The sequence below is a fragment of the Castor canadensis genome, chromosome 4, assembly GCF_047511655.1.
Source record: "Castor canadensis chromosome 4, mCasCan1.hap1v2, whole genome shotgun sequence".
NCBI classification, from domain to species: Eukaryota; Metazoa; Chordata; class Mammalia; order Rodentia; family Castoridae; genus Castor; species Castor canadensis.
In genome coordinates this window covers 146,315,499-146,342,148 of record NC_133389.1, presented here as the reverse complement: position 1 = coordinate 146,342,148, position 26,650 = coordinate 146,315,499, and the positions used below count along the sequence as shown (strand labels likewise).

The following is a 26,650-nucleotide window of genomic DNA, read 5'->3' as shown; positions in this document are numbered from 1 at the left end:
AATTTAGAAAGCCTGTTAAGAGTGGAAGTACTATATAAAGTCACCGCTATACATTTATGTGTTTGAGGATTTTTTATTTCATGTAGTAATGTATTGGTGGAATTCTGAAAGAATAAAGGCTTTATTTCTTGCATTTCTTATAAAAAGTTTCATAGTAATTCATTGCACTTTATGGGAAACAATTGAAAACATGGCAAACTGATGACTTTCTATTTTTCTACAAGTTTTAGAGCCAATAGGGGTCTAAGAAATTATTTTGGAGAACATATTCAAATAAAATATGTTCAGATTTTCATGTTTAAACCAGTAATTTTGGAGGAAAATGATCAAAAGTAGCTATTTAAAATTAACTGTGGACTGTGGGTGTGGCTCAAGTGATAGAGCATCTGCCTAGCAAGAGTGAGGCCTTATGTTCAAAACCAGTACTGCCAAAAGAAAACTTGCTATATTGGATAATTTGGGATTTTTGACTAAATGTTGAGTTGCATCAGTTACAGAATATCATAGGGACCATATCTGAGACTTCTCAATCAACATTCAATTCTTCTAAAATGGTTGTAAACTAACTATTTTATGATGAATTCATTTCTGACTCTTCATGCTGCCGTGTGTTCCAAAGATTAATAAGGCTGAGTGGAGATTTCTGTTAACTGGGGGCATTGGACTGGATAATCCTCATACCAACCCTTGTACGTGGCTTCCTCAAAAGTCCTGGGATGAAATATGCCGATTAGATGACTTGCCTTCCTTCAAGACCATTCGTAAGGAGTTTATACGCTTAAAGGATTCATGGAAAAAAGTATATGATAGTTTGGTATGTTTTAACCCTCTTGCTTATTCCACAAGTTTTAAATGAAGAGGATAATGTTAAATAGCTCTTTATTTTTGCATAAAAACAAGATTAAAATAAGCTTTAAATGACTGGTCAGATGTTAAAATAGTAAGTTTTGACTTATATTATCTCCATCTCAAAGTCGGGTTCTAGTTAAGTTTCCATCCAAACTCCTTGAAAAGTGTAGAAATGCAAAAGAACTACGTAATCCTTAAAAATATTCTTGTTGAGCTTCCATGCCAAGTTTTGATTCATTATCAATTTAGATTTTGGCAATCATTATCAAGATGAGTTAACATTTTATGAAATAGCTGTTGTTTAGATTTTCTAAATGTGGGAGGTAAACTAGCAAGAATTTTTGTCATTTGAGGAAAGGGAAGAGCTAGTAGTTGAAAAGAATTTTCATGAGACCTTGTCTTACTTTCTGGAGTCTATTATGATTAATATATACCATAATACAGTTTCCTTTCTGGAGTACAAAGCAATACCTGCCTTCCCTCAGTTCTTCTTTGGCTCAAGGACTAATATTTTTATAATTTCCATTACTTTTTTCTACTCCTTTATTTCTACTCTTTTGGCTTTCTACTTTCCTTGGATATAATATGCAAGGGCTCTGGAAAGTTGGAGGTGAAAAGAAAGAACTAAAAAAGTGGAGAGTATTTTCTTTCCTGGGTTGTCTTATATTTTGTAGTTTGCGTATTATACAAGATAGTGAGATTCTGTCTGCACATGAATTCACATATTTGGAAAGGATCACTTTTGGGTTTCTCCTTCTTAGTAATGAAAATGTTTCCTAGAAACAAATATGTTTTTGTACTTCTTTCTAATTTAAAACTGAAATTCTATTCACTATGTTGAAGCATGCAGATTTCTGAGTTGAGAAACCAGAGTTTACCCTGAAGTCTCCAAGGTACACATGTTGACATTAACTTTGCCCCAACTTTAGTAAAATAGTGAAAATTCTCTCAAGCATTCTTGTTTTCACTTCTTTCGAAGTTGGTTCATATAGCAGAATACTGTACTTTCTGGATGCAATTTCCATCACTGAATTATGTGCACGGTTGTTTTAGGAACCACACCATGAAGCTTTCCCTGAAGACTGGGAAGAAAAAGCAAATGACTTTCAAAGGATGCTTATCATTCGCTGCCTGAGGCCAGACAAGGTGAATGTGGGCTGTGAAAGCAGCATCATGCTTCCTTTCTCTCTGTGCAGTCCCACATTATTTGGGGTGTTCCTCCCCTTTGGGTTTATATGGGTTTGTGGAGGTTAAAGTTATATTTCATACTTCTCCTGACTACCCGGCCCAGGACCTTAGCCCTCTGTCTTATACCCGTCCACACACATTCACACGTGATCCATAGAGCTTTCTCACACCTGTGTGAAGATGTTCCCATGGGATATTTCCCTTGGATAGGTGGACACTTGTATAGACAATGCCACTAACCAATATTTCTAGTTTTCTTCTCCTTCTGGGAACACTTGAAATAGAGGGATTGTGACCACAGACTGTTTTAAACCAATAAAATCTGAACAGAAGTGTCAGGGAAGATGTATTTAACTGCCAGCGTGAAATTCTCCACATTGTATCCCTGCCACCAAAATTGTGAATTGTGTTGACTGTGGAATTGTGGAATCAGGTACTGCAAGAAGGCTTGATGGCTGAGGCAACACATGGAGAGTCAGTGGCCTGCACACCCAGATGACTTTTCAGAGACAAGAAAAGCTTCCATTGTGTTAAGCCACTGCAATTAGGAAATTGTAACTACAGCTAAACCAAGTCTATTCCAAGTGACACAATTAACTAATTACCAGTATTTATTCCATCCTTAATATAAAAATAGTTATTTAGATTACATTATTATTACCCAGAGACTTCAAATTCTTTTATGTTAGTGTTACCGAGTACTAAGTCTTGTTGTAAATCAATGATTTTGGAATCTCTAGGCTATAAAATGATATTTGGACATGATGCTTTTAAAAGGTGATTCAAAGTAAAATAGTATTAGCATATGAGGCAAAGAATCAGTGCTACAAAGAGCTAGTGATCTGTCTATAGATCTTATTTCTCCATCATCTCTAAGTCAAGATAATATCACATGTATACCCATCAGGTAAGTGGGGAATTGATTGATCTCCATCTTGCAGGATACTTTGTCAGCACAGTTTTTTAGTGTGAGTGTTCAGAGGTTCTCCTTTCCACTTTTCTCCTGTCAAAACCCAACTCTGCACAGTGGTAATAAGCCACAAATGCCAGGCTCCATAGATGCTCTAGTTTAGAAAAATGTAGAAGATTCTCACTAGACCATTGGTAGGAAAAATGAGATGGGCTTATATTTTCCTTTAGAATTAAATAGTTTATAGATTTTATTGACAAAAGAAACATGTCTAATGGATATATACTGAGGTGTGGAATGTTTTGAGTCCATTTACAAAATGAAGAGCTTCTAGTCACAATTCTGTCCTTCTGAACTGCAAGCAAAAAAGCAAATTAATCAGCTTTCAATAAAAAACATGTCAAATGTAAGTTAATATCTTTCTGTAACCTCAGATAAATCCTGTAGGAATTTGCAATAAATAGAAAAGCATACATAGAAAAATCACAAACTTCTCTCCTACCTTTGGGAAGACGGTTGCCTAAATTAGACTGTAATTTTTGTTACTGACAGATTTCATTTTACAAACCTAATGCTGGCATAATCAGATTGCAGGAGCAGACCCAGTTCTCTTACCTTGCCAACTGAATAGCTAGCACAGCTTCATTTACCTCAGGAGGTAACAGTTCCGTCTTGGGAACAAGCAAGTTTGTCTGACTTTAACATTAAGAGTGAGCAGTGCAATTTGTCTCTGCTAACCCTCAGGTGAACATCCCTAACTTGGTGCCCGTCAGCCATGTTTGCCTGTGCACAGCGACTGACACCAGCTTGAACCACTCACAAAAGCAGGGTCTTTTGTAACTCAGATCTTCTGTGAATAAAAGCATGCTTTTAAAGTCCACATGCTTTTCATTTGTGAAACTATAATTTAGTGAAAATGTTGGCCTTGGGAGGAAAGAGGCTACGAAACAAGTGTTTAGTTTTCTTTTGCTAGTTATTTTTTAATCTAGTGAGAAAAAACAAGCTATGGGGACAGAATAATGAAGAGGAGGGCAAGAGCAATGCCTGGGACAGGTGACTAGAATATTTTTATTAGCCCTGCAGTAAGCTTGGCATCTGTGATAATTCAAAGTATCTGAAACATGAAATTCCTTGTCAAGAACTGAGTCATTATGTACAGGGGAATTTATTATTATTTGATGTTTTTGTTTAGAATTTAGATTAGAACTGCACCTTCATGGAAGCAGGTATCTTAATGGAGTTTTTATTCATTTGTTCTTTGAATAAATAAGGATTATGCATGAACGATATATATGATCTTTGTCATCTCGGGACTTACAAATGTATTTTTACTCTTCTATAGCATGAATCTAAGAAAATATTGAGGAGTCTTAAAACCCTGATTTAAACTTCAATATTCATTCCTCCATGGCTCTCTGCTCTCTACCCTAACACCCTTAGTCATACACACACACACACACACACGCATACACACACATATACACACACACGCTCACACGCACATGCAAACAATGATTATATCAATGATTTTAATCCATAATCTTTGTGTAAACATATGTTCCAGAGAACACATAACTGAAGTTTGGATATACCTGAAGATAGGGAACTACCTTTTTGAGATATTTGGTAGTTGCACATTGCTCCTGAAGTTTACTTCAAGCTGAGAGGAAGTTGCAAGTGGGCAGAATTATCAGTCTAATATGGAGTGTCATGTGTACTCACAATTCCATCCTTGTACATGAACAAATTTGCAGCTGAAATAATTCTGAGGACTTTAAAAAATACTTTCCATTACCTTTTTCCTGAGATAGCCCTTGTTCCATTCTAAATTTGTTATGGTTTGTTAACCTCTTAAATACTAGGATTTTTATTTTAAACTTTAAGGTAGTACTCAAAATGTTCTGTGAAGAAGAATCAACTAATTTGTAAGAGTAAGAAATAGATGCAGGTTGCAGTTACTCGCTATTGTAATCCAGCTATTTGGAGGTAGGAGGATTACAGTCTTAGGCCAGGCATGAGCAAAAAAGCAAAACCTTATCTGAAAAATAACCAAAAAAGGGCTAGAGGCATGGCTCAAGTAGTAGACACAAGACTCTGAGTTCAAACCCCCAAAACCACCAAAGAAGAAAAAGAAATGGATAGTAAGTATTTATGGCTTAAATTTTTGAGCATATATATTTCATAGCAGGATAAAAAGTATATTTGGTAGTTATGATTTAGGAGATTAATTTAAATTAGAAAATTAAACAAATTGTGTTCATGATGTCATCCACATGTCCATTTGGAGCTGCTACTTGAAACCAAAGTGAATATAAATTTTAGTCAAGACAAGTGGATATGAGATGAAAAATATACTTATTACTGTAAAGACTCTAAAGTAGCTACTGAAAGAAGTTAACAGTATCTTATTTTATTTTTATTTATGTAAAATAAATATTAGACAAGGCACAGTTTGTATGTTTAAACACTACTAGAACATATTTTATATATATTATCTTTATTGGAATATATTAATTGTAAGATGTTTCATTATGTTTCCATATATGCATACAATGCACTTTAATAAGTGCACCCTTCCATTCCTCCCTCCCCCTCACACCTCCTTTTCCCCTTCCCTTCTGCCTCCCTACTAATCTCCCTCTGTTTTCATGACCTTGTTTTTGCTATAGTTCCCTTATACACACAACTTCCACAAATGAGAGGAAACATGCAATATTTATCTTTCTCTGTCTGGCTTATTTCACTTAACACAGTGATCTCCAGTTCCACCCATTTTCCGGAAAATAACATAGCTATTCTTCTTTGAGTAAAATTTCATTGTGTATATTTACCACTTTTCCCTTAACAATTTTTCCATTGATGGGCACTCAGGCTGATTCCATAATTTGACTATTGTCAATAATGCTATGACAAACATGGATATCAGCTATCTCTATGGTAAGCTGACTGACTCCTTTGGGTATATACCTTGTAGTGGGAAAACTGAATCATAAGGGAGTTTTATTTTTAGCTTTTTAAGTAACATCTATACTGATTTCCATGATGGTTGCACTAATTTAATTCCCACCAACAATGTATAAGGATTCCTTCCCCCCTCCAACATCTTCACCAGCATATGTTGTTATTTGTTTTCTTGAATAATATCCATTCTGATTGGGGTGAGCTGAAATCTCAATGTAGTTTTGATCTGCATGTCCCTGATAGTTAAGGATATTGAACATTTTTTATGTATTAATTGGCCATTTGTATTTCTTTAGTTGAAAAGTATTTGTTCCGTTCATTTGTCCATTAATTGATCAGATTACTTTTATTTTGGTGTTTAATTATTTGAGTCTTTATATATTCTGGATCTTAATCCCCTGTCAGATGAATGATAGTTAAAGATTTTCTCCCACTTTTAGTCTGTCTCTTCACTATGTTGTTTCCTTTGCTATGCAAAAGCTTTTTATTTTATTGAATACAGAGCCTTGTATTGGTTTTTGCTTCATTAAGAAACTCCCAGATGAATTATAACAACGAATAGCCACATACTGCAAAGGTTACAAGACTTCACAAGACTTATTTTTGTAGAGACCAGCAATTTTCTTGTTTGTGCAACGCGTTCTTGCTATTGAAAGTTTGAAGGTCTCTTTGTGAGTTTAGCAGCTGTCTGTTCCCCCACCCCCACCAGAACCTCCTTATTAATGTTCCTTATCTTATGCTCTACCCTGCTTTTTAAGAAGTCATTAATAATAGGTTGTAATCATGTGAAACACAAAAGTGTTTACAAATGTTGACTGCGTGTAATATAATTTTATAATTGCAGGACATCTAAAAACCACCCCGAATAAAATATTTTTACATGTGTTAAAATTTTATATGGAATGAAATTTATAAAGTAAAGATTTTATTTTTCATGTTCATTTTATAAGTTAAACCCTTTCAGGAACTCCCTGATTTGTAATGAAATTGTTGAACAAATAAATGTGTTTTATTTCTGTTTTATCATGAGAACATGAAAGAAATATGTTTGCTGTAATCACTAAAATGAGCAAAATGAAATTTTAGGAGGACTTATTAAATGCCCACTATTATAAAACACAATGCGAGATGCTGCCAAATCTCTTTAAGGTGTGGTCTGACTTCTGCTGGAGCTTTAATCCAGATGGGGCCACAGTCATTTGAAGAGACCACACAAATGTACAGGTGTTGCTGTGAGCTGAGCAACAAGCTGGCAAGCTCTTTCGAGGGTAGGAGATCCTCACCAAAGGTTGTGATGATCACTACAGAGTCCAAAATCTTAACCAAAGGGAGGAATTTGCCCCAATCTCAATGTATAGATAAGGCAAAGGCTTTTTAATTTGATACAATCCCATTTGTCAATTCTTACTCTTACTTCCTGAGCTACTAGAGACCTATTTAGAAAGTTCTTCCTGTTCCTATATCATGAAGTGTTTCCCCTATGTTATCTTCTGATAGTTTCAAAGTTTCAGATCTTGCATTAAGATTGTTAATTGTTTTTGACTTAATATTTGTACAGGGTGAGAGGTAGAGGGATCTACTTTCTGTATGCTGATATCCAGTTTTCCCAGCACCACTTGTTTAAAAAGCTGTCTTTTTTCATTGTATGTTTTTGGCACCTCTCTCAAAAGTCAGATGTCAGTACAGTACCTTCTTGGGCTTAGGTGTGGATCTTCTGTTCTACTCCACTGTTTTTCTTTTTTCCCCCAGTATCATACTATTTTTGTTACTATGGCTTTGTAGTATAGTTTGAAATTAGGCATTCTTTTTTTTCCCTTTTATTATTCATATGCGCATACAAGGCTTGGTTCATTTCTCCCCCCTGCCCCCACCCCCTCCCTTACCACCCACTCCGCCCCCTCCCTCTCCCCCCCACCCCCTCAATACCCAGCAGAAACTATTTTGCCCTTATTTCTAAAATTAGGCATTCTTATTACCTCTGGCATTACTCTTTTTACTCAGGATTGCTTCAGCTATTCAGAGTATTTTATGTTTCCATATGAACTTTAGTATTTTTTTCCTATTTCTGTGAAAATGTTATTGGAATTTTGATAAGAATTATGTTAAATTTCTGCATCACTTTTGATAGTATGACCGTTTTAACAATATTCTGCGGATCCATGACCAAGAGAGGTTTTTCCACCTTCTACTATCTTCTACAATTTCTTTCTTCAGTGCTTTATAGTTTTCATTGTAGAGGTCTTTAACATCTTTGGTTAAGATAGGTATTTTATTATTCTTTTGAGGCAATGTGAATGAGATTGTTTTCTTGACTTCTTTTTCGGCAATTTTATTGTTGTTGGATAAAAAGGTTACTTTTTTTGTATGTTGTTTTTGTATTGTGCTACTTTGCTCAAAGTATATATCATATCTAAGAGTCTCCTAATGGAGTTTTTAGAGCCTTTTAAGTATAGGATCATATTATCTGCAAAGAGGAAGAAGCTTAACTTCTTCCTTTCCTATTTGTATCCTTTTTATTTCTTTCTCTTGCTTTTTTGGTCTGTCTAAGAATTCAAGGGCTATATTGAGTAAGAGTAGGGAAAGTGGACACACTTGTCCCATTCCTGATTTTAAAGAATGCTTCCAGTTTTTCCTCATTCAGTGTAATAGGTCTGGCATATGTAGCCTTTACTGTGGTGATGTATGATCTTTCTATTCCTAGTTTCCTCAGGGCTTTTACCATAAAGGGATGTTGCATTTTGTTAAAGGCTTTTTCTGCATCTATTGATTTGGTTATGTGATTCTTGTCCTTGTTTCCATTTTTATGATGCATTATGTTTATTGATTTGCATGTGTTGAACAATTCTTGCATTCTTTGAAACCAACTGTTTCATGATGTATGATCTTTTTAATGTGCTGGTGATTTAGTATGCAATTATTTCATTAAGGGTTTTTGTATCTATATTCATAGGGAAATTGGCCTATATACTTCATTTTTTGTTGTGTCCTTATCCAGTTTGGTAACAGGGTATTACTGGCTTCACAGAATGAGTCTTCAAAGTGTGATTTCTTTTTGTATTTTATGGATTATTTGAGAGTCATTGGTATAAATTATTCTTTTAAGGGGTAGAATTAAGCAGTGAATCCATTCACTCCTGGGCTTTTCTTTGTTGGAAACTGTTTTAAGTTACTGTTTAAATCTTGTTGCTCATTATTGATCTGTTTAAGTCATTTGTATCTTCTTGGTTCAGTTTTGGTAGGTCATATGTGTGTAGAAATTTATCTATTTCTTCCAAATTTTCTAATTTTTTTGAATATATGTTTTCAAAATAGCCCCTAGATTTCAGTGGCTTCTGTAGTAGTCACATTGTCTCTAATTTATTAATTTAAGTTCTTTCTTTTTATGGCTTTTTTGTTGTTGTTGTTTTTATTGTTCTCTGGATGACCTAGCTATTCATGAGAGCGGGTCATTGAAGTCACCTACTATTATCATGCTGGGCTCTGTCTGGGCTTTTATGTCCATTAGTGTTTTATGCAATCTGGCATGCAGACGTTTGCTGTGTATATGTTTACAATTGTTATATCCTCTTGATGCATTGTTCCCTTTATCAGTGTGAAGTGACCTTCTTTGTCTCTTTTGACTAATTTTGGCTTGAAATTTGCTTTTACAGATTTGAGTAGAGATGTTCTTGTTTGGTTTATGGTTCCACTTGCTAGAAATATCTTTTTCCATCCTTTCATTTCAAGCCTGTGTTTGTCTTTGCCAGTGAGGTATGTTTCTTATAGTCAACAAATGGTTTTAATCCAGTCTATTAGCATGTGTTTTTTTACTTGTAGACTTGAAAGCATTAACATTAAGAGTTACTATTGAAAGGTAGTGTTTGATTATTGCCTAGTCCTTGTTTGTTTATCTATTTTTCTAGTGAGATTTATTCTTCTCCATATTCTCATCATTGTGTTTATCTTCCTTTTCTGTTTGTAGAGTTCCTTGAAATCTCTTCTGCAGTTCTGGTTTAGCGATCATGAATTTCTTTTTGTTTGTCATGGAAGGTTATTATTTCTTCTTTAATTATGACGAATATCTTTATTGTATACAATAAACTAAGTTGACAATTGTTTTCTTTCAGGGTTCAAAATGCATCCTTCCATGCCATCCTTGATTTTAGAGTTTCTGTTGAGAAATCTGCTGTTTTTCTGATGGATTTTAGCTTAATATGAGACTTGGCACTTTTTTCCTTGTAGCTTTCAATATGCTTTTCCTGTTTGGTATACATAATTTTTTAACTACAATATGATGTGGGGATGTTCTTTCCTGATCATGTTTGGTGTCCTCAAAGTCTCTTATACTTGAATGACCATCCCTTTCCCAAGATTTGGACATTTTCTGCTATTATTTTTAAAATACATTTTCAATGCCTTTAGCTTATACCTCATCTTCTTCTATGCTCATAATTTGCAGGCTTGTTCTCTGAATGGTGTCCCAGAGGTCTTGTTTGTTCTGTCTTTACTTTTTTATGTTTCTTCCCTGCTGTCTGAATGTTCTAATTCTATCTTGTTGTCAAACCCTGATGTTCTGTCTTCTACTTGAGTTTTATTTGATTTACTGACCTTTTCATTTCCAATATTTCAACTTGCTTTTTTCAGAATTTCTATCTCTTTATTGAATTCATTTTTTGTATTATCATAAATACAAATATATCTTATATCATTCAGATGTTTATTTGTATTGTCTTTGAATTCATTTAGGTATTTATTCATGTCTTCTTTGATTTTGCTGATCATTCTTATAATCATTCTTTTTAATTTTGGGGATTTCATCTACTTCACTATCATTAGTACCCATTATCGTGGAATTGTTGACTTTTGGAAGAGTTGTGTTGCCATTGCAAAGTTACCAAGTTATTGCTTGGAGATTTTAACCTCCTGTATATTTTTCAGACAAAATATTCACACTGTCCAGGCCAGACTGGGTGGTGACCACATTGAGGTTCAGTTTCTTACCACTGAACTAGGTGTGAAAAGAAACATTTGCTGAATGTGCTCAAAGCACCAAGCCTGATCCCCAGCACTACTGAGAGAGAAGAAAACTGTGACGGGCAACCACAATGGTTAGATACACTCACTTATGGAAATACAGTAGCAAATAATTAAAAATAATTACAACCACAACTCTAATAACCTTACAGGAATAAGAAAGCAAAGATACTACTATTTGAACTTAGAAGATTCTTGTTAATAAGGATAAGAATTGAAAGAAAATAGGAGGAACAATAATCATGACTAGTGCAAGAAATATAGAGAAATTAAAATGGAAGGGAAAGAAAATGGGAAGGATGAGAAAGAAGGAAACAGATAGATAAAATCCAGTGAAAAGTTAAATAAGAAAACTACCAAGAAGAAAAAAAGACCTAGAAAATAAACAACCCAGCCAAAAACAATGATGATAAAGAATTGTAGAAGGTATAATAGAAGAAGGCAAAATAAGAGAGAAAAAAACTGATGTAGTTAAAGACAGAAAGAGAATAAAATGAGGGGGGGAGGGAAAATGAAGAAAGAAATAGAGATGATTAAAAGTTAAGTATTAAACACTGGGTGTGATGGCTCATATGTACCATTCCTGCACTAAGGATCTGAGGCAGGGAGAGCACAATCCCCAGGCTAGCACAGGTCATGTGAGGAGCCCTTCTCAAAGACAGAACAAAAAATACAAGTAAAAAGATAAGAACAATGAGAACCAAAACTGAAAGAAAAAGAAACAACAAAAGAGATCAAAGAAACTAGATTTTAATGGAGAAGAAATCTAAGGGAAGTGAAAAAAAGAAAAGGGAAAAACTAAAATAGTATAAAAATTATATGTAAATATTTAGATCACTCTGTCTGGCTTTACAAGTCTCTATAGGAAATCTATCTGTCAAAGAGAATAGGAAAAGAGAAACAAAGGGCAAAGTAAAATAAAAACAGAAAAAAAGTTTTTAGTAATAAAAAGAGGGTTGGTTTCCAGGTCTTTGGTGTGGGCTAGACTACCTTTACTTTCTCTGGTCAGTTTGGCAACCTGCCCCTGGTGATTTCCTGTATTGATGGAGTAGAATGCAGAGGGGACACTCCAGTGGTTGTTACTCCAGAACTGGAAGGAGCAGACTGTCAGCTTATGGCTGGAACCTTAGGTGTCTGGTACTGGGGTGGGGATGCACCCACTGGAGTGGAACACTCTGTGGGTTCTATACCCACAGGCTCTCCCCCTCCAGCACTGTATCCAGACAGGGAGTGGGTTCTACTCCTCTCCATGAGTCTGAGAGCAATTTTCCTCTATATGGACCTCTTGTCTCTGACTCACATCTTTCTCAGCATCTGGTCCAGCTTTCCCTGTCAATTCTCAATGAGTAAGCATCAAATCTTGCTGTGTGCTCCCAGAGATAGGATGACTTATGAATGCTGGGGAGAAGAGATCCTTGCCTGGGCCTATGTGCTTTGGAGGACACCAACAAATCTTCTTGGTATTGAGTCCAGTGTTCATTGCATTTTTGTGTGTATATGTGTGGGACTGGAGTTTGAACTCAAGCCCTTGCACTTGCCAGGAACGTGCTCTATCACTTGAGCCATACCACCAGCCCTTTTGACTTTATGTTGAATAGGGTCTCACCATTTATGCCCAGGCCGGCCTGGACGATGATTCTCTTCTCCTATTTATGCTTCCTGTGTAGTTGGAATGCAGGTGTGCACCACCATGCCCACCTTTTATTTGTTGAAATGAGATGTCATGAGATCTCCCCATCTCTACCTCCCAAATATCAGCTAATGTAGGGGCTCTTTCTCAACTTTACTTTGCAAGGGCATGTCTGCAATTCTTATGAAGTCAAGCAGGACACATTTTCCATTGGCACCCATGTCTGCTGACATTAAACAAATAACTTGACTCTTTCATTAAGTGTGGCAAAAATGTAATGAATGTTGTTTTAAATTTATTCAGCATAAAACTTAAACATTTTATTCCTGAAGAAAGATGCATTGATATCCCTGTCTTTCCCTTTTTCAAAAAATAACAGTGAGAAATCACAAGTAAACCAAGGAACAAGACACAAGAGAAAATAATGTCAGGAAAAAGAATGGACTAATGTCTCACTGAATTTTCTGTTTTCTCCTTCAAATCTATGCTCCCTTTTGCTATTAGGCTTTTCTTTTTTCCTATCTAACTACTTTTGTGCCAACAAACCAAATTGATGTTGATCACATTTTCAAAGTTTTATCGAGCTTCTCAGTGAGGAAACCAACAAAATGAAGAAAAAGCAAGTAGGAACATATAATGTTTGAGAGCAGGAGATGGAGGGAGAATGTTTACATAGTTTGTTGAACTAGATACAGACGTAGTGGTATTCTACCTTCATCACATGTGGTAACCTATCTGTATCATTTGTTTGAGTCATACCTGGATCATGATTAGTTGGCACCATCTCTCGGCGATGCCACATGCAGATGACCCTTCATCAGAAAAAAGGAATGAGGGAGTTGAGGCTGTATATCAACCATACAATTAGCACATTTCCACTCCCATGTTAATGTCTGAAAGGGACCAACTAGCAGAGACCCACACCATAGAGTTCTGCTGTTTCTCAAACAGGTTCCAAGAAAATTCTTAAGCATACTAACAGAATTTCTACCCAGTAGAGTTTTGTCCATTACTTGGGTATATGTCTTGTTTCTCTATCACAGAGTGCTTTCTTTTCCTCTATTCTCCTCTTCCACTCTCCTTTTACCTCCTCTTTCTCTTCCCCCTCTTTCTTATCTTCTTTCCCAACTATTATCAATTCTTTCTTGATGTTGTGGGAAACTTTGTATAACTTACATGAAACTTTCTACTTTTGAATTTTGGGCTTTTGGGACATAATCCATGCTTTTAAATTTAAGTAAAGAATTAAGGTTTATTTCTTCTCCTATCATGTCTTGAATATTCATTAAAAGGAGAGAAATGCCTCTGAACTTGGTGGCAGTTACATTTATTATTTGAACATTTACATTTTTTTCTGTCTACAAGGCATTTATGTTCACAGTGATATCTTTGACTGTCCACATTAAAGAATACCTTAGCTAATATAGCTAGAGTTCTTTTTTTAAACACCTTTTTAAGATTGTAGGAAGATTTTGAATATTCTTTCAATGTATTTTGTCTCTTTTTAGGTTATTCCAATGTTGCAAGAATTTATTATCAGCAAATTGGGGCGTACATTCATTGAGCCACCCCCATTTGATTTATCCAAGGCATTTGGAGACAGTAACTGTTGTGCACCACTGATTTTCATCCTCTCTCCTGGAGCAGATCCCATGGCTGCCCTTCTGAAATTTTCTGATGACCAGGTAGGTACCTTACAACACACGAGGGTATCTGATATTTCTCCTATTTTTAAAAAAGAGTATTTGGGTATAATTGAAATCTTAAGAAGTGAGAGAAAAGTAGAAATTGCCATTCAGCTCTTGAAAGGCTTGGCAGAGGTTGACAGAGTCCCAAGAAAATGATACTTAATGGCAACACTTATCCAAATTATAAAGTAGTCCTTATCCAAACTATAAAACCAGAATTTGGATTTGAGTCATTTGCTTTTCTTTTGCTTGGGGAGAGGGGCAGGGAACTCTGTCATATCATTTGTACTAGTGCATGAGCTTGGGTTAAGTTAATAAGTTAACCCAAGGGTGAACCTTCTGTGATCCTGCCTCTCTCCTAGTCTCTATAAGAGGTGTCTTCTTTGACTTTCTAGAGCAATTATGCATGATAGTCACTTTACCAAATTAGAATGTTCTGTTACCTACATTTCTAGACTTTAAATTTTTTCAAATGTATTCACTATAAATGTTCTTAATTCACACAGTCTAGAACAAGAAAATAATAATGAGCAGGTCTGGAGCATTTCTGAGTTGATTCTTTACCCTGTTTTGGTTTAACCAAAATAGCTTTTGGTGGAAATACTACTGAGATTTCTAAAATCAATACTTACACGTCTATGGAGTGCAATATATGTATACTATTAACTTAGCTAGGCTTTATCATATGAAGTTTTCTCTTTCTACTTTGAGAGACTACTATGAAGTAAATGGTAGTGTTTGTACTTCACAGGTAGGAATACTAAAGCTTAGAGAGGCAGCTTCTCAAAAGCCATGAAGCTTATAGATTAAAACACTCTCTACTAAGCCAATTTATACTTTAATGGCCTATTTTTTGCATGAGCATAATTCTTATATCTTAGAGGATTTATTGTCTAACATAGCACTCACTATTTTTTAAAGGAGTGCTGGGATGCGGCTGTCATGACTGGAGGAGATGAGATCTGAGAAGTGTTAGGGATCAGATCATGTGAGGTTTCTGTAGGCTAAATTAAGGACTTTGAATAAAATGGGAATGTGTGGTAGGGTTTTAAGTAACAAAGTGACATGATCTAATCTGTCATTTATAAAGCCATCCCAATTGGAGCATGAGAATTGGTTTGAGTGGTACAATATGGACACAGACCACTAGTTAGGGGAGCTAGTGAAGGTTCAGGAAGAGTGATGGTGAGCAAGTCTAGCTGGAAGTATCAATCATATGTGGGACTCATATCTCTAAATCAACATGTCCCTAACAGCCCTTTGAGCTCTTCCAGGTTCCTCTTTAGATCTCTTCCACATTAGTAGTGTGATTATTCTCTGGCCGCTATGTAGGTGCTGCTCCAGGCATTGTCTTCACTTGCTTTCCCACTTCTTCCAGAAATAGTAGTATCTAGTAACACTAAGGCATGGGCCTTCAGAGAGGGTCCAAGACCCTACTCTTCCACTGCTTCCATCACTTAAGGTTTCTTCCAAAGAGGAAGTGTGGTGGTAACCACAGAAAGAAAGAAAGAGATCCAGAAGCCACAGATGAGTCAGGATAAAGTAGAAGTGAATTCTAGGAAAACATTCCCACAAAGTTCTTAAAGAAACCTTTAAATGGGAATAGTGGCTAATTTTTTATTATTTTAATCATATGCAATGCCAAATTAGTTAAAATATAATCAAAGACCTGAAGAAAATAGGACAAGTTCATCTGCCTATTCATATTTTTCTTTTTAAGATTTGGATTTTAGAAGTTATTTGAATTTTAGGAGTTGCTATAAGACAGCTGATCCATTTCATCTTTTGCTTGCATTAAAAATCTTTTTAATGTCTTTTTTCTATCTTTTATGTCAAAAACCAAAGACACTACAGAGTTTTTCTACTTACTACCACTACTGTTTCCTATAAGAATTTTCTTTCTTCTAAGTATTTATTTGCCTAGAATGTTTTAGGGCTGTTTATGTTTGAACCTTTGAAGGATGCTAATAATTAAATTTTAATAGTTAATGTTAACATTTTTCTAATAATATTGATTCTTCTAAAAACATGATGTTAAATAACATCTTTGCTGTTCTTGTACACAGGGGTATGGGGGCTCAAAACTTAGTTCTTTATCTCTTGGTCAAGGCCAAGGGCCCATTGCTATGAAAATGTTAGAAAAAGCTATCAAAGAAGGAACATGGGTTGTTCTTCAGAACTGTCACCTTGCCACCTCTTGGATGCCAACCCTTGAAAGAGTTTGTGAGGTAAATATGCAAGTTTATATTTATTTATTAGATTATACTCCCTCAAGTTAGTAGTGGTACCCATATCATCCAAGAACTTCCTCCTTGCTCTCTAATTTGAAGGGCTGTAGGTTAGTGGCATGGCCAGATCACAGGAGAGAAAGGCTCACACTGAGAACTCTGTCTGGAGGAACAGAAGACAGTATGCTGTCAGACTGTGGCAGATCCCCCTTGCTAGGGCTAAGGGCTCATCCAATGAGATGGAAAATATCCTTAATCCAGAGGAACGGGCTCCAAGATGAGACTAAGCCGCAGGGAGGACACACCTAGTTTAATTTTCACAGCTGTGGGTCAGGCCCATGATAATACTCCTGGGCCCTTTATTGTAGTGCTAGTTAAGATTTGCGTACCCTCTACAATTCAAGCCTGACATCTTAACAAATAGAGCTAACAGTGGTAAGTTTTGATGCTTCAAGATGTACTAGATCTTCTTATCCTTTACATTACTCTCTTATTTTTTTTTTAAGTCCCTGTTTGGTTTAATGTTGGCTTACCTGAGTGCATTGTATATTCTCATAACCTTGCTGCAGCAAGAGGAAGGGATTCATTTTAATCTAGCTCTGGGCAGACAATTATTTCTGTAACTATCTCAGCAACATCAGTGCAGATATGAGAATTATTTGTCTTTATTTTGGCCACTTCTGAACTGTGTAGCACCTTTGTGAGCTTTAAGTCACATGAATTCCTCAAGGAGGGGGTAGGGGGAGAGGGAGGGGGCGGAGTGGGTGGTAAGGGAGGGGGTAGGGGCAGGGGGGAGAAATGACCCAAGCCTTGTATGCACATATGAATAATAAAACAATAAAAAAGAATTCCTCAAGGACAAGAAGGACTGGCCCATTTCAATGAAGCATGTTGGTTCAGAGGCAGAAACAGACTTTAAAGCTTTGGCTGAAAATTGTGGAAATTACTTCTCTATTCCATAGAAATGCTTCCTTCTCCTTGCAACCTATCCCTTAAGTATGTTATCTCAAGATTTTTCTTTGGGTTCTGTTTATCCTTATGTTTCTGATTTATTTTCTTACAGGAGTTAAGCCCAGAATCAACACATCCTGATTTCCGAATTTGGCTGACAAGTTACCCGTCTCCAAATTTTCCTGTGTCAGTACTGCAGAATGGAGTGAAAATGACCAATGAAGCACCAAAAGGTTTACGGGCTAATATCATTCGATCATACCTCATGGACCCGATCTCTGACCCTGAGTTCTTTGGCAGCTGCAAAAAGCCTGTTAGTAATGGCTAAGTCTTGTTACCTCAGCCCTGTAAAGCAATTCAAGTGGCCTCTTGGTGATCAGGGATGTGTGCACTCAGTAAAAACTACAAATTAAATAGGCCTCCTGTACTGCAGTGCAGTTGGTTTTGATTACTGATTATTGACTGTGCTGAAGTCAATTTTATTAATATTTTATTTTAATTTTACCACCATCCTCTTTCCTGCTCAGCTGAGATCTTATGTGGTGTCATTAATAATGTAGCTTCCCATTTAGAAAGTCAGCTGTAAGCCATTCCCAGTACAAATCTGCAAGGTTGGAGAATCTTGTTTCAGGATATTAACTGAGCCCTTTGCTATTTGGAGCCATATCTCTAAATTAAAACATAAAAATATTTTCCCCACATAACTATAATGAGAATCAAAATGATTTTCCTTCATGATTGATGGGACTTATAAGAATTTTTTTCAGCGTCACTAGGCAAGTAGGGAAAACACCCACTGCTTTCATGATTAGAATTCTGTGTGAATGTCTGTGACCTAAAATTATTTCACAGTGTTTTACCGTAATTAAAAATGGAAGAGTTTCTTTTTAAGAGGGGTTATGAACCTTAGTAAGTTTTTGCCATTAGAAAGCTCACACTCTTGCTATCTTAATATGGATTAAGTAGATACCACAAAAGAAACTATTAAAAATAAAGAAGTACTTTCATTATACAAAAGCTTGGACACTAAAACTGAAGTACTTATATTTAAAACTAAGTCAAACCTTATCCTTAGCTTCCCAGACCTGTTGTGTGTTGAGCTTTTGCACTGATTAGGCTTGGAAAGAGCCGGTTACTCCTAGATAGGTGGTGAGGGCATTTCTGAGTATGACAGGATGGACAGAGCATCTTTGCAGAACACAACTCAACCCTTTCTTTCTTCTAGATCAAAAATTCTCTCCAGCACTAGTCACAGACTTCAGAGGTCTAGGCATTTATGAAACACAATTCCAACCCAACCCAAAATCTCATTAAGTGCCAAAGTAGCACTTTACAGTTTTTCTGTCTTAGTTCTTTGTATTTGAAAATAATTTTAAGCTTAGAGAAAAGTTGTAAATGTAGCGTAAAGAATATCTTTATGCCCTTTTACCTATATTCATCTCTTGTTAATGTTTTGTCCCATTTGCTTCATTTCTATTTTCTCTCTCTCCATATTTAATCCATATTTGGCTCATCTTGTACCTATCCTTCCCCAGTCATGGATGAGTCGTTTTCTCTGAAGAGCCCTATTTCCTTTCAATGGTGGATGATATTAGAGACCACTATCTGGGTGTTAGATGAGCTCATTGCCACTCTATTATCTTTGGTTCTTGAGCCCTCCATTAGAGAGAACTTGAAATTATGTACATATACACACACACCCAAATGTACAAATATATACACACATATACAAATAAGCAAGTATGTGTACATCTATATACTCATCTACATATTTTAGAAGTGATGATTTCATACTGATGCTTCCAATTTCAGCACATCTTCCCAGGGTTCTTTCTTGCTTTTCTTCATTCCACATTTATTTGTTCCTTCTTCTACATTGAGAAATCTGGCTTTCAACAACATCCATCCACACATTGACTAATTTGGTCAATAATATATTTAAAATAGTTCCAGAATTAGCCTACCATGTTTAACTTTAATTAGTTAAACTTATGCTATTTTTCTTTTGTCAAATTTTGCTACTTTTGTCTCCCACTCTCCTTTAGTTAAATTTATGCTGCTTTTCTTTGTCTCCTTTTCAAATTTATTATATAAAGAAAATTTTCCCCTGCTCTTGGATAAAACTTTTGGTATCCCTGTGACTTTAATGATTATTGTTAAATAACAAAACATCTGATAGTCATTTTAAATGACAGACTTGATTCAGGAATTAGGAAGCATAATGTCATATGTTAATCATTACTTTAATTTTTATTCAAAATGTAGGCTTGAGCTCTCTAGTAGCTCACCTGGGGCCTAGTCAGTGGATTTTATGCCATCAGGAAAATATCTTTCTTTTCATAGCTACTCTACTCTTGTATTTAATGGCTGTTGATACTAACTGCTCAGTTGGGAGTTACAGGACTAGGTGGGAAGGAGTAGAAATTCCTGATCGTGGCTAGTAGTGCTTGGAGCTCTCTGGACTGGGTGTGAGTTTAGAGCCGACCCTGACTCTCACCAGTTCTTTCATGGGTTCTCTGTGGGCTCTCCTGCTAGCCTGAATGACCCCACCTCTTTGGCAGTAACTCTCCTTCAGATGTCACTCCTGCCTTCCTCAGTTTCTAGCTCTCTAGCATTCCCTTCAGACAAGCTATTACTGTTAGGGTTTCCTTACCCCATGGCAAATGTCCTCTTGATCAGTGCCTTCAGTGATGCCTGGCCTTCATGTCTAGCTCAAGTTGTCTATCTGCTCCTTAGGATTCCCACTGAGTTGTCCCACCATCAAAGGGAGTGTGATGATTTCCCTCTCAGAGTTCTGTATTCTACAGCAAAAGACTTCTCTACTTTTTCAGATGTGAGTTTTGCACTTTTCCACCCTGCCCCAGTTGCAAGGAATATGTCTCAACTCTGAGTGGCTCATTAATTCCTTAGCACTAACAAGCTAAAAATAGAGAACCCACACACCCTTTCTCTTGGTGGTGGGGAAGTGGGTTCCCAGAACAACACTTACTATGTCTGAGGTAATCACTTTACAAATCCTCTCTCATACTCTGTTTTGACCATTCTCCTTGTGGGTTCTAGAACTATCTAAGGGTTCCAATTATCCCCTTTTTAATTTCTTCTTGGTGGTCTAGGATCACCCACTGGAATTCATAATTCTTGCCTTGTGATACTTTAGTTGGAACCTCCAAAATCCTATAAGATAATATTGAATTAGATGCTTCCTAAAAGCATGGTGTACAAACATCTGTGTGCCAACTGAACATGTGTACAAATAGGCATGTAGAATACACTTAATTCTGTTTTAGTTATGCTTTGGGATGAATATGTTCCTGTTATTTATAAGCAAAGGGATTTAATTATTTTCTTTTAAAATATGGCATATGCAGTGCAATACTATTGGAAATAATGATGTGGCACAATTTCTTCTCATTACAGGAGGAATTCAAAAAATTACTTTATGGCCTCTGTTTCTTTCATGCTTTGGTGCAAGAGAGACGGAAATTTGGACCCCTGGGGTGGAATATTCCTTATGAATTCAATGAAACTGATCTAAGAATCAGTGTACAGCAACTCCACATGTTCCTGAACCAGTATGAGGTATCATAAAAATCTCAGCAAGGGCATTACCTCTTTTCTCTTTATCACATTGTGTTTGTACAGTAAGCAGGGACTTCTGGTTAATTCTGCTCTTATAAAACTAATTGCAAGGTAGTTCCCAACAGCTTATTAAATAGTACTTTATTATAATGGGATATTATAACTACTCTAGTAGGTAGTTAGGATGTCAGTTTGTCTCTTAGGAGCCTGTATTTCATCATTTATTTCTATGTATAAACACCTACAGAGATCTGAAAAGTGGTGGTATTGTATTTATTTTGAAAAGGACTTGAAAAGACCATAAATCAGTCAGGCTACAAAATGGAAAAAAAAACAATTTGCTTCTTTTCTGGAGCATGACTGTTTTTAGAGAAATGACACTATACTTTTATTCCAGAGTTTGAACCATTTGTCAGGAAAACAAACTATTTAGGCCAGTGATGTTAACCTGAAGTATTGATTCAGGAAAGAAGCCAAGGAGATTAATGGCACATCCACCACACTTCGTCCTGTATGATCCTGATCCTCTCACTCTCTCTCTTCTGTGTTTCACTGGGGAAAATCCCCATTCTGTATTAAAATGGAATAAATTGAGAAGGCTTCAGTTTTGCAGCATCTAAATTGGGCATACAGTTGAATCATAAATTTGATAAGTTTCTTTTTGTAGTAACATTTATATATACTCTCTATATGTATATGTATATCTATGTATATATGTCATAATACATATTATGTATATATGTACATACATACATATTATGTATACATATAATATATACTATATGTATATATAGAGAGAGAGACTAATAAATAGAGGGAAAAATGCCATGACACAGTGCCTGAGGAAGGGTCTGAGCTAAAATAATTATAGTCTTTATGACAAAAAATAAAGAATGAGCTCTTCCATTTAGCAATTTGTTCTGAATAGTCAGTATATTTTAGTCTGAAATATAATCTGTAGTGAAGAATCAGTTGAAAGTAGACAGGTGTAGCCAGATGTGATGGCACACCTGGAATTCCAGAACTCAGGAGGCTGAGGTAGGAAGATCAATAGTTTGAGGTCATCCTAGGCTAGGTAGGGAGCTCAAGGCCAGCGTGAGCTACATAGTGAGATCCTTTCTCAAAAAAGGCAAGGGCTGGGGGGGCTGGAGGCATGACTCAAGTGGTAGAACTTGAGCCTGCCTAGCAAGAATGAAGCCATGAGTTCAGTACCAGAAAAAAAAGAAAAGCCAAGAGCTGGGGATGTAGCTCAGTGGTAGAGCACTTGCCTACCATGCACAAGGCCCTGGGCTTGATCCCCAACACCCTCTGCCAAGAAAATTATTCAGGTATGAAAGGCTGACTCAACATTTAAAAATCAAGGGTGAAAGAGGCTGAATTAGTGGAAATATTATGTATTCATGTATGAAAATGGAAAAACGAGACATGTTGAAACTATTCCAGGAATGGGGGAGAATGATGGAGGAGGTAAATTCAGCTATGATATATTGAGTAAATTACGAATAGGGGGAACTTCCTCAACCTGAGAAAAACCTAATAGCTAACAATCTTAAGTGGTATTCAACATGACTGATGTCATTGTAAGAGGAGGAAAATTTGGACACACACATGCAGAGAGAAGGTGCCTGGTGAAGATGGAGGTGAAGACTGGAGTTACATTACCACAGGGCAAGGAACACCTGGGGCTACCAAAAACCAGAGAGGCAAGGAAGGATCCTCGTAGAGTTACTGTTGGAAGTAGTCCTGCTTACACCTTGATTTTGAACTTCCGGTCTTTCATTTTAAGCCAGCTAATGGTGACCATAGAAAAGTAATACAGGAGACCATCATGATAACCCAGGCAGGAGGTATTAAGAGTTAAAAATAAATCATTTAAGTTGGGATAGCAAACATGGTAGAGAAACAGTGGATATGGAGGAGAAAGGATTAAAATGACATAGATATTAAAAGGTAAAGGGAGAGAAAGAGAAATCTTGGTTTATGATAGAATGTTTATGTTATTAAACATACAAACAATTAGGACCCTCCCTAGTATGTCAAAGAATTCAAATTAAAATAACAGTAATTATTTTTGGCTTTCCACACTAGCAAAAAAATTGAAACTGGTTGCCATGCTATAATCACTGTAGCCTTTCAGAAATGCACTTTTGTAATACTCACAAGTTGCTTTTTCATGCCCATAATCTTAGCTAGGAGGCCGAGATCTGGAGAATTGCAGTTCAAAAAATAGTTTACGAGACCCAATTTCCAAAATTGGACTGAAGGTGTAGCTCATGTTGTAGAGCTCTTGCTTTGCAAATTTGAAGCCCTAGGTTCAAACCCCAGTCCCACCAAACAAAAAATAATGCTTTTTATAAGTTCCTTTCCTTGGAAAAGGTAATAATTTCAAAGTATTTTCAAAGACTATTTCATGAAATTGTATAAGAAATCTCATGAGATGTGAAAAAATAAATGCAAAATTGAATAAATCATGTAATAGTCTCAAAATACACATGAATTAAAAAGAGAAATGGACAATGAGTATCTCTGACTTGTATTGGATTTATTTTTTATGTTGTTCAGCAATAAAAAGCTTTCAGGAAAGAATGATTTAACTCATTTGTGTTTGGCACATAGTAGGTACTCAAATAATGATGGTTGAATAGTTAATGAGTTCATAACTGAATAGAGGAGTTCTAGTCTCAGCATTGACTGAATGGAAATGAAATAACACAAAAGAAGAGAAAGATCCAGGGGAAAATCACAGCAATTAGCATGGAAGTGTATAAAGGGAAATTGTGTTATTGTGAGCTTTTGTAAGACATTTAATAATAGGAGCCAATGATAAGCACAATTCCATATAATGTGCTACTGGTAATTCTTATCTCGTTCATGACTAAGCTCTCAATTTTAGGAGCTGCCTTATGACGCCCTGCGGTACATGACTGGTGAGTGCAATTATGGGGGCAGAGTGACTGACGACTGGGACAGGCGTACACTGCGTAGCATTCTGAACAAGTTCTTCAATACGGAATTAGTTCAAAATCCAGCATATAAATTTGACTCAAGTGGTATCTACTTTGTCCCCCCTACTGGTGATGTAAGTATGCCCTTCAAGACATCTAACAGCAAGAGGGGTGCTGGTGGCTCACTCCTGTACTCCTAGCTACTTAGGAAGCTGAGATAAGGAGGACTGCAGTTTGAGGCCAGTCTGGACAAATAGTTCCTGACTCCCTGTTTCCAAAATAGCCAGAGCAAAATGGGCTGGAGTAATGGTTAAAGCAGAAGAGCACCTGAGTTACCCTCTAGTAATGGAGATTTTTTTAAATGGGGACCCCCCCCCACACAGGGCATTATTTTTTGTTAATCTTGTGTGTGCTTTTTTCAATTATAGAGGGACTTAGAATAGCACCCCTTGCACAGATGGAGTTAGCAGTTTCCTGTTTGCTGTAATGGGAGGAATATCAGGAATAGCTTCCTCAGTGACCTGAATTTCTATCTTTATAAATTTAGGCCTTTAGATAAAAAGGCCTTGCCCCAATTAAAATGAATATACAAATGTAAGGGGCTAAAATATATATCATTAATAGTAATAGTTAATATTAATATCACAACTATTTACAGTCAGCTGTAAGTAATTATCTCACTAGAGCATCAGATTCACATGGGTATTATTATTATCTCATCTCTTTTACAAATGAGAAAGCAGATCACTAGGTTGAATGATTTGTCCAAGGCCACCCAGGTAGAGGTTGCCAGACAGTAACAAAACCACGTACACCACAAGGCCAAGGTTCCCTTCTGCTCCTTCCTCCAGTCCCATTTATTGCCTTCAGATCACCACACTATAGATTTCTAGGGACTTCCAGGACAATCCAGGTGTTTCTCATTTGATCCCCACAAGTCAGTGATCATATATTGAAAGCTAAACACCTGGCCACATGCAACAGAGACACGTACTATAGCTACCATGCCTAAACCCATCATCCACTGAGATCAACACCAGCGGAGGAAAGATGTTCTTATCAATGAAGGGAAAAATCAGTCCCAGATTCACATCACTGATGGTTGGGCCTTTGGGAGTTGGGGATAACAAGATCACCAGTGATGAGCTGTCAGGTATGAAAAAAGCAAGATAAAGTAAGGTATGTACATGACTCATGTCACAAACCCATCAAGAACCAAAACTCCCTTGCCACATGTTGGTGGATGTTTGTGTATGATTATAGGCATGTCGAGGAAAGTAAGAATTTGTATACATGTCCATGTAAATAAAATATAAAATGTATGTGCATATGCATAAAAAGATTGCTAATGGTGGTTATCTCAAGATAATAAAATTTCAGATAATTTTTGCTTTTCTGAGTTGGTTGGATTTTTCACAATAAAGTAAATCAAAAAAATTATTATTATACCATCATCAGAATCACCATCATCACAATGGTTTTTTGAGACAAAGTCTTGCTGTGTAGCCCAAACTGACCTCAAATAGGCATGCACCACCATACCTGGCTCAGAATAGATATTTTTATTGCAATTAATTAAGAACAGTCATCAGCAAAATGTGACAAAAGTTTCTTTGCAAGACATTTTTGAAAACCTATTCCAACTGAATGACACATTTATTTTTCTCTCAAAATTAGTCTGTATTGTTTTTTAAACTTTGGCCAGGCTGTAAGACAATGAGAGCATTTGGAGTGCAGTCTGACAAACTCATGCACTCAATAACTTGAGTGTGAAAATGATCTTCCCTGCTCAAAGTTCTACTGTCTCATTGATTTCCAGCCTCCTGACTTTTTATTCTTCTCCACAGCACAAAAGCTACATCGAGTACACAAAGACTCTGCCCCTGACCCCAGCGCCAGAAATCTTCGGGATGAATGCCAATGCAGACATCATGAAAGATCAAGCAGAAACTCAACTGCTGTTTGATAACATTCTTCTTACCCAGGTGTGTGACCCATGCGGGGGCTGGCACTGAGCCAAAGGGATGTTCCCGAGCCCCACATGCCAGCACAGGAGAGGCCCCCCAACACAATTCTGTCACAGTGGAGGAGCATTCAAAGGAAAAGGAAAAATACATACATATCTTCAATATGGATTTAGACAGAGAGTACATGAACATATGGATTTTTTAGCAGTCTTGTTTTGGATCTGAGCCCTATTCTTTGAGTATAATTCTGTGTCTAGGAATTTCAGTCTGTCTTTCTTGCATAATATATCCCAATACATGATATATTATGCCCTTTTTCATTTCCATAAAGTGGAAAAAAGAATTCCAAATATACTTGGGAGCAGTTTGAAGACAGAATGCCTCTCGAATTTTACTTTCCAGTCTGTTTCTGATTCAGTAGCAACTGTTTTGAATGATTATCTTCATCTAATATTCCAGAACATTTTACCTCATTTATGTAGAAACAGTTTCTTCCACACTAACATTGTATCAGATTACATAATATTTAAAGGATTCAATTGCAAAATGAATTCAAAAGGTTAGGCGAAATAAGCCGGACGCCATTGGCTTACGCCTGTAATCCTAGTTACTCAGGAGGCAGAGATTAGGAGGATCATGGTTTGCAGCCTGCCCCTGACAAGTAGTTCCTGAGACCCATCTCGAAAAGAACCCATCACAAAAAGGGCTGGTAGAGTGGCTCAAGGTGTAGACCCTGAGTTC

General features: G+C 36.5%; 1 protein-coding gene across 3 annotated transcripts in view; it reads left to right on the top strand.

Annotated features, from left to right (window-relative positions):
• Dnah7 (dynein axonemal heavy chain 7) overlaps positions 1 to 26,650 on the top strand; it is a 310,589-nt gene that overhangs the window by 251,268 nt on the left and 32,671 nt on the right. For all 3 annotated transcript variants that reach the window (XM_074071306.1, XM_074071307.1, XM_074071308.1), the window contains exons 52-59: positions 620 to 814; positions 1,903 to 1,995; positions 14,060 to 14,236; positions 16,306 to 16,467; positions 17,531 to 17,731; positions 20,836 to 20,997; positions 23,891 to 24,076; positions 25,790 to 25,927. In XM_074071306.1, coding sequence (XP_073927407.1) covers positions 620 to 814; positions 1,903 to 1,995; positions 14,060 to 14,236; positions 16,306 to 16,467; positions 17,531 to 17,731; positions 20,836 to 20,997; positions 23,891 to 24,076; positions 25,790 to 25,927 — 1,314 coding nt within the window. The remainder of the gene's footprint in view (positions 1 to 619; positions 815 to 1,902; positions 1,996 to 14,059; positions 14,237 to 16,305; positions 16,468 to 17,530; positions 17,732 to 20,835; positions 20,998 to 23,890; positions 24,077 to 25,789; positions 25,928 to 26,650) is intronic.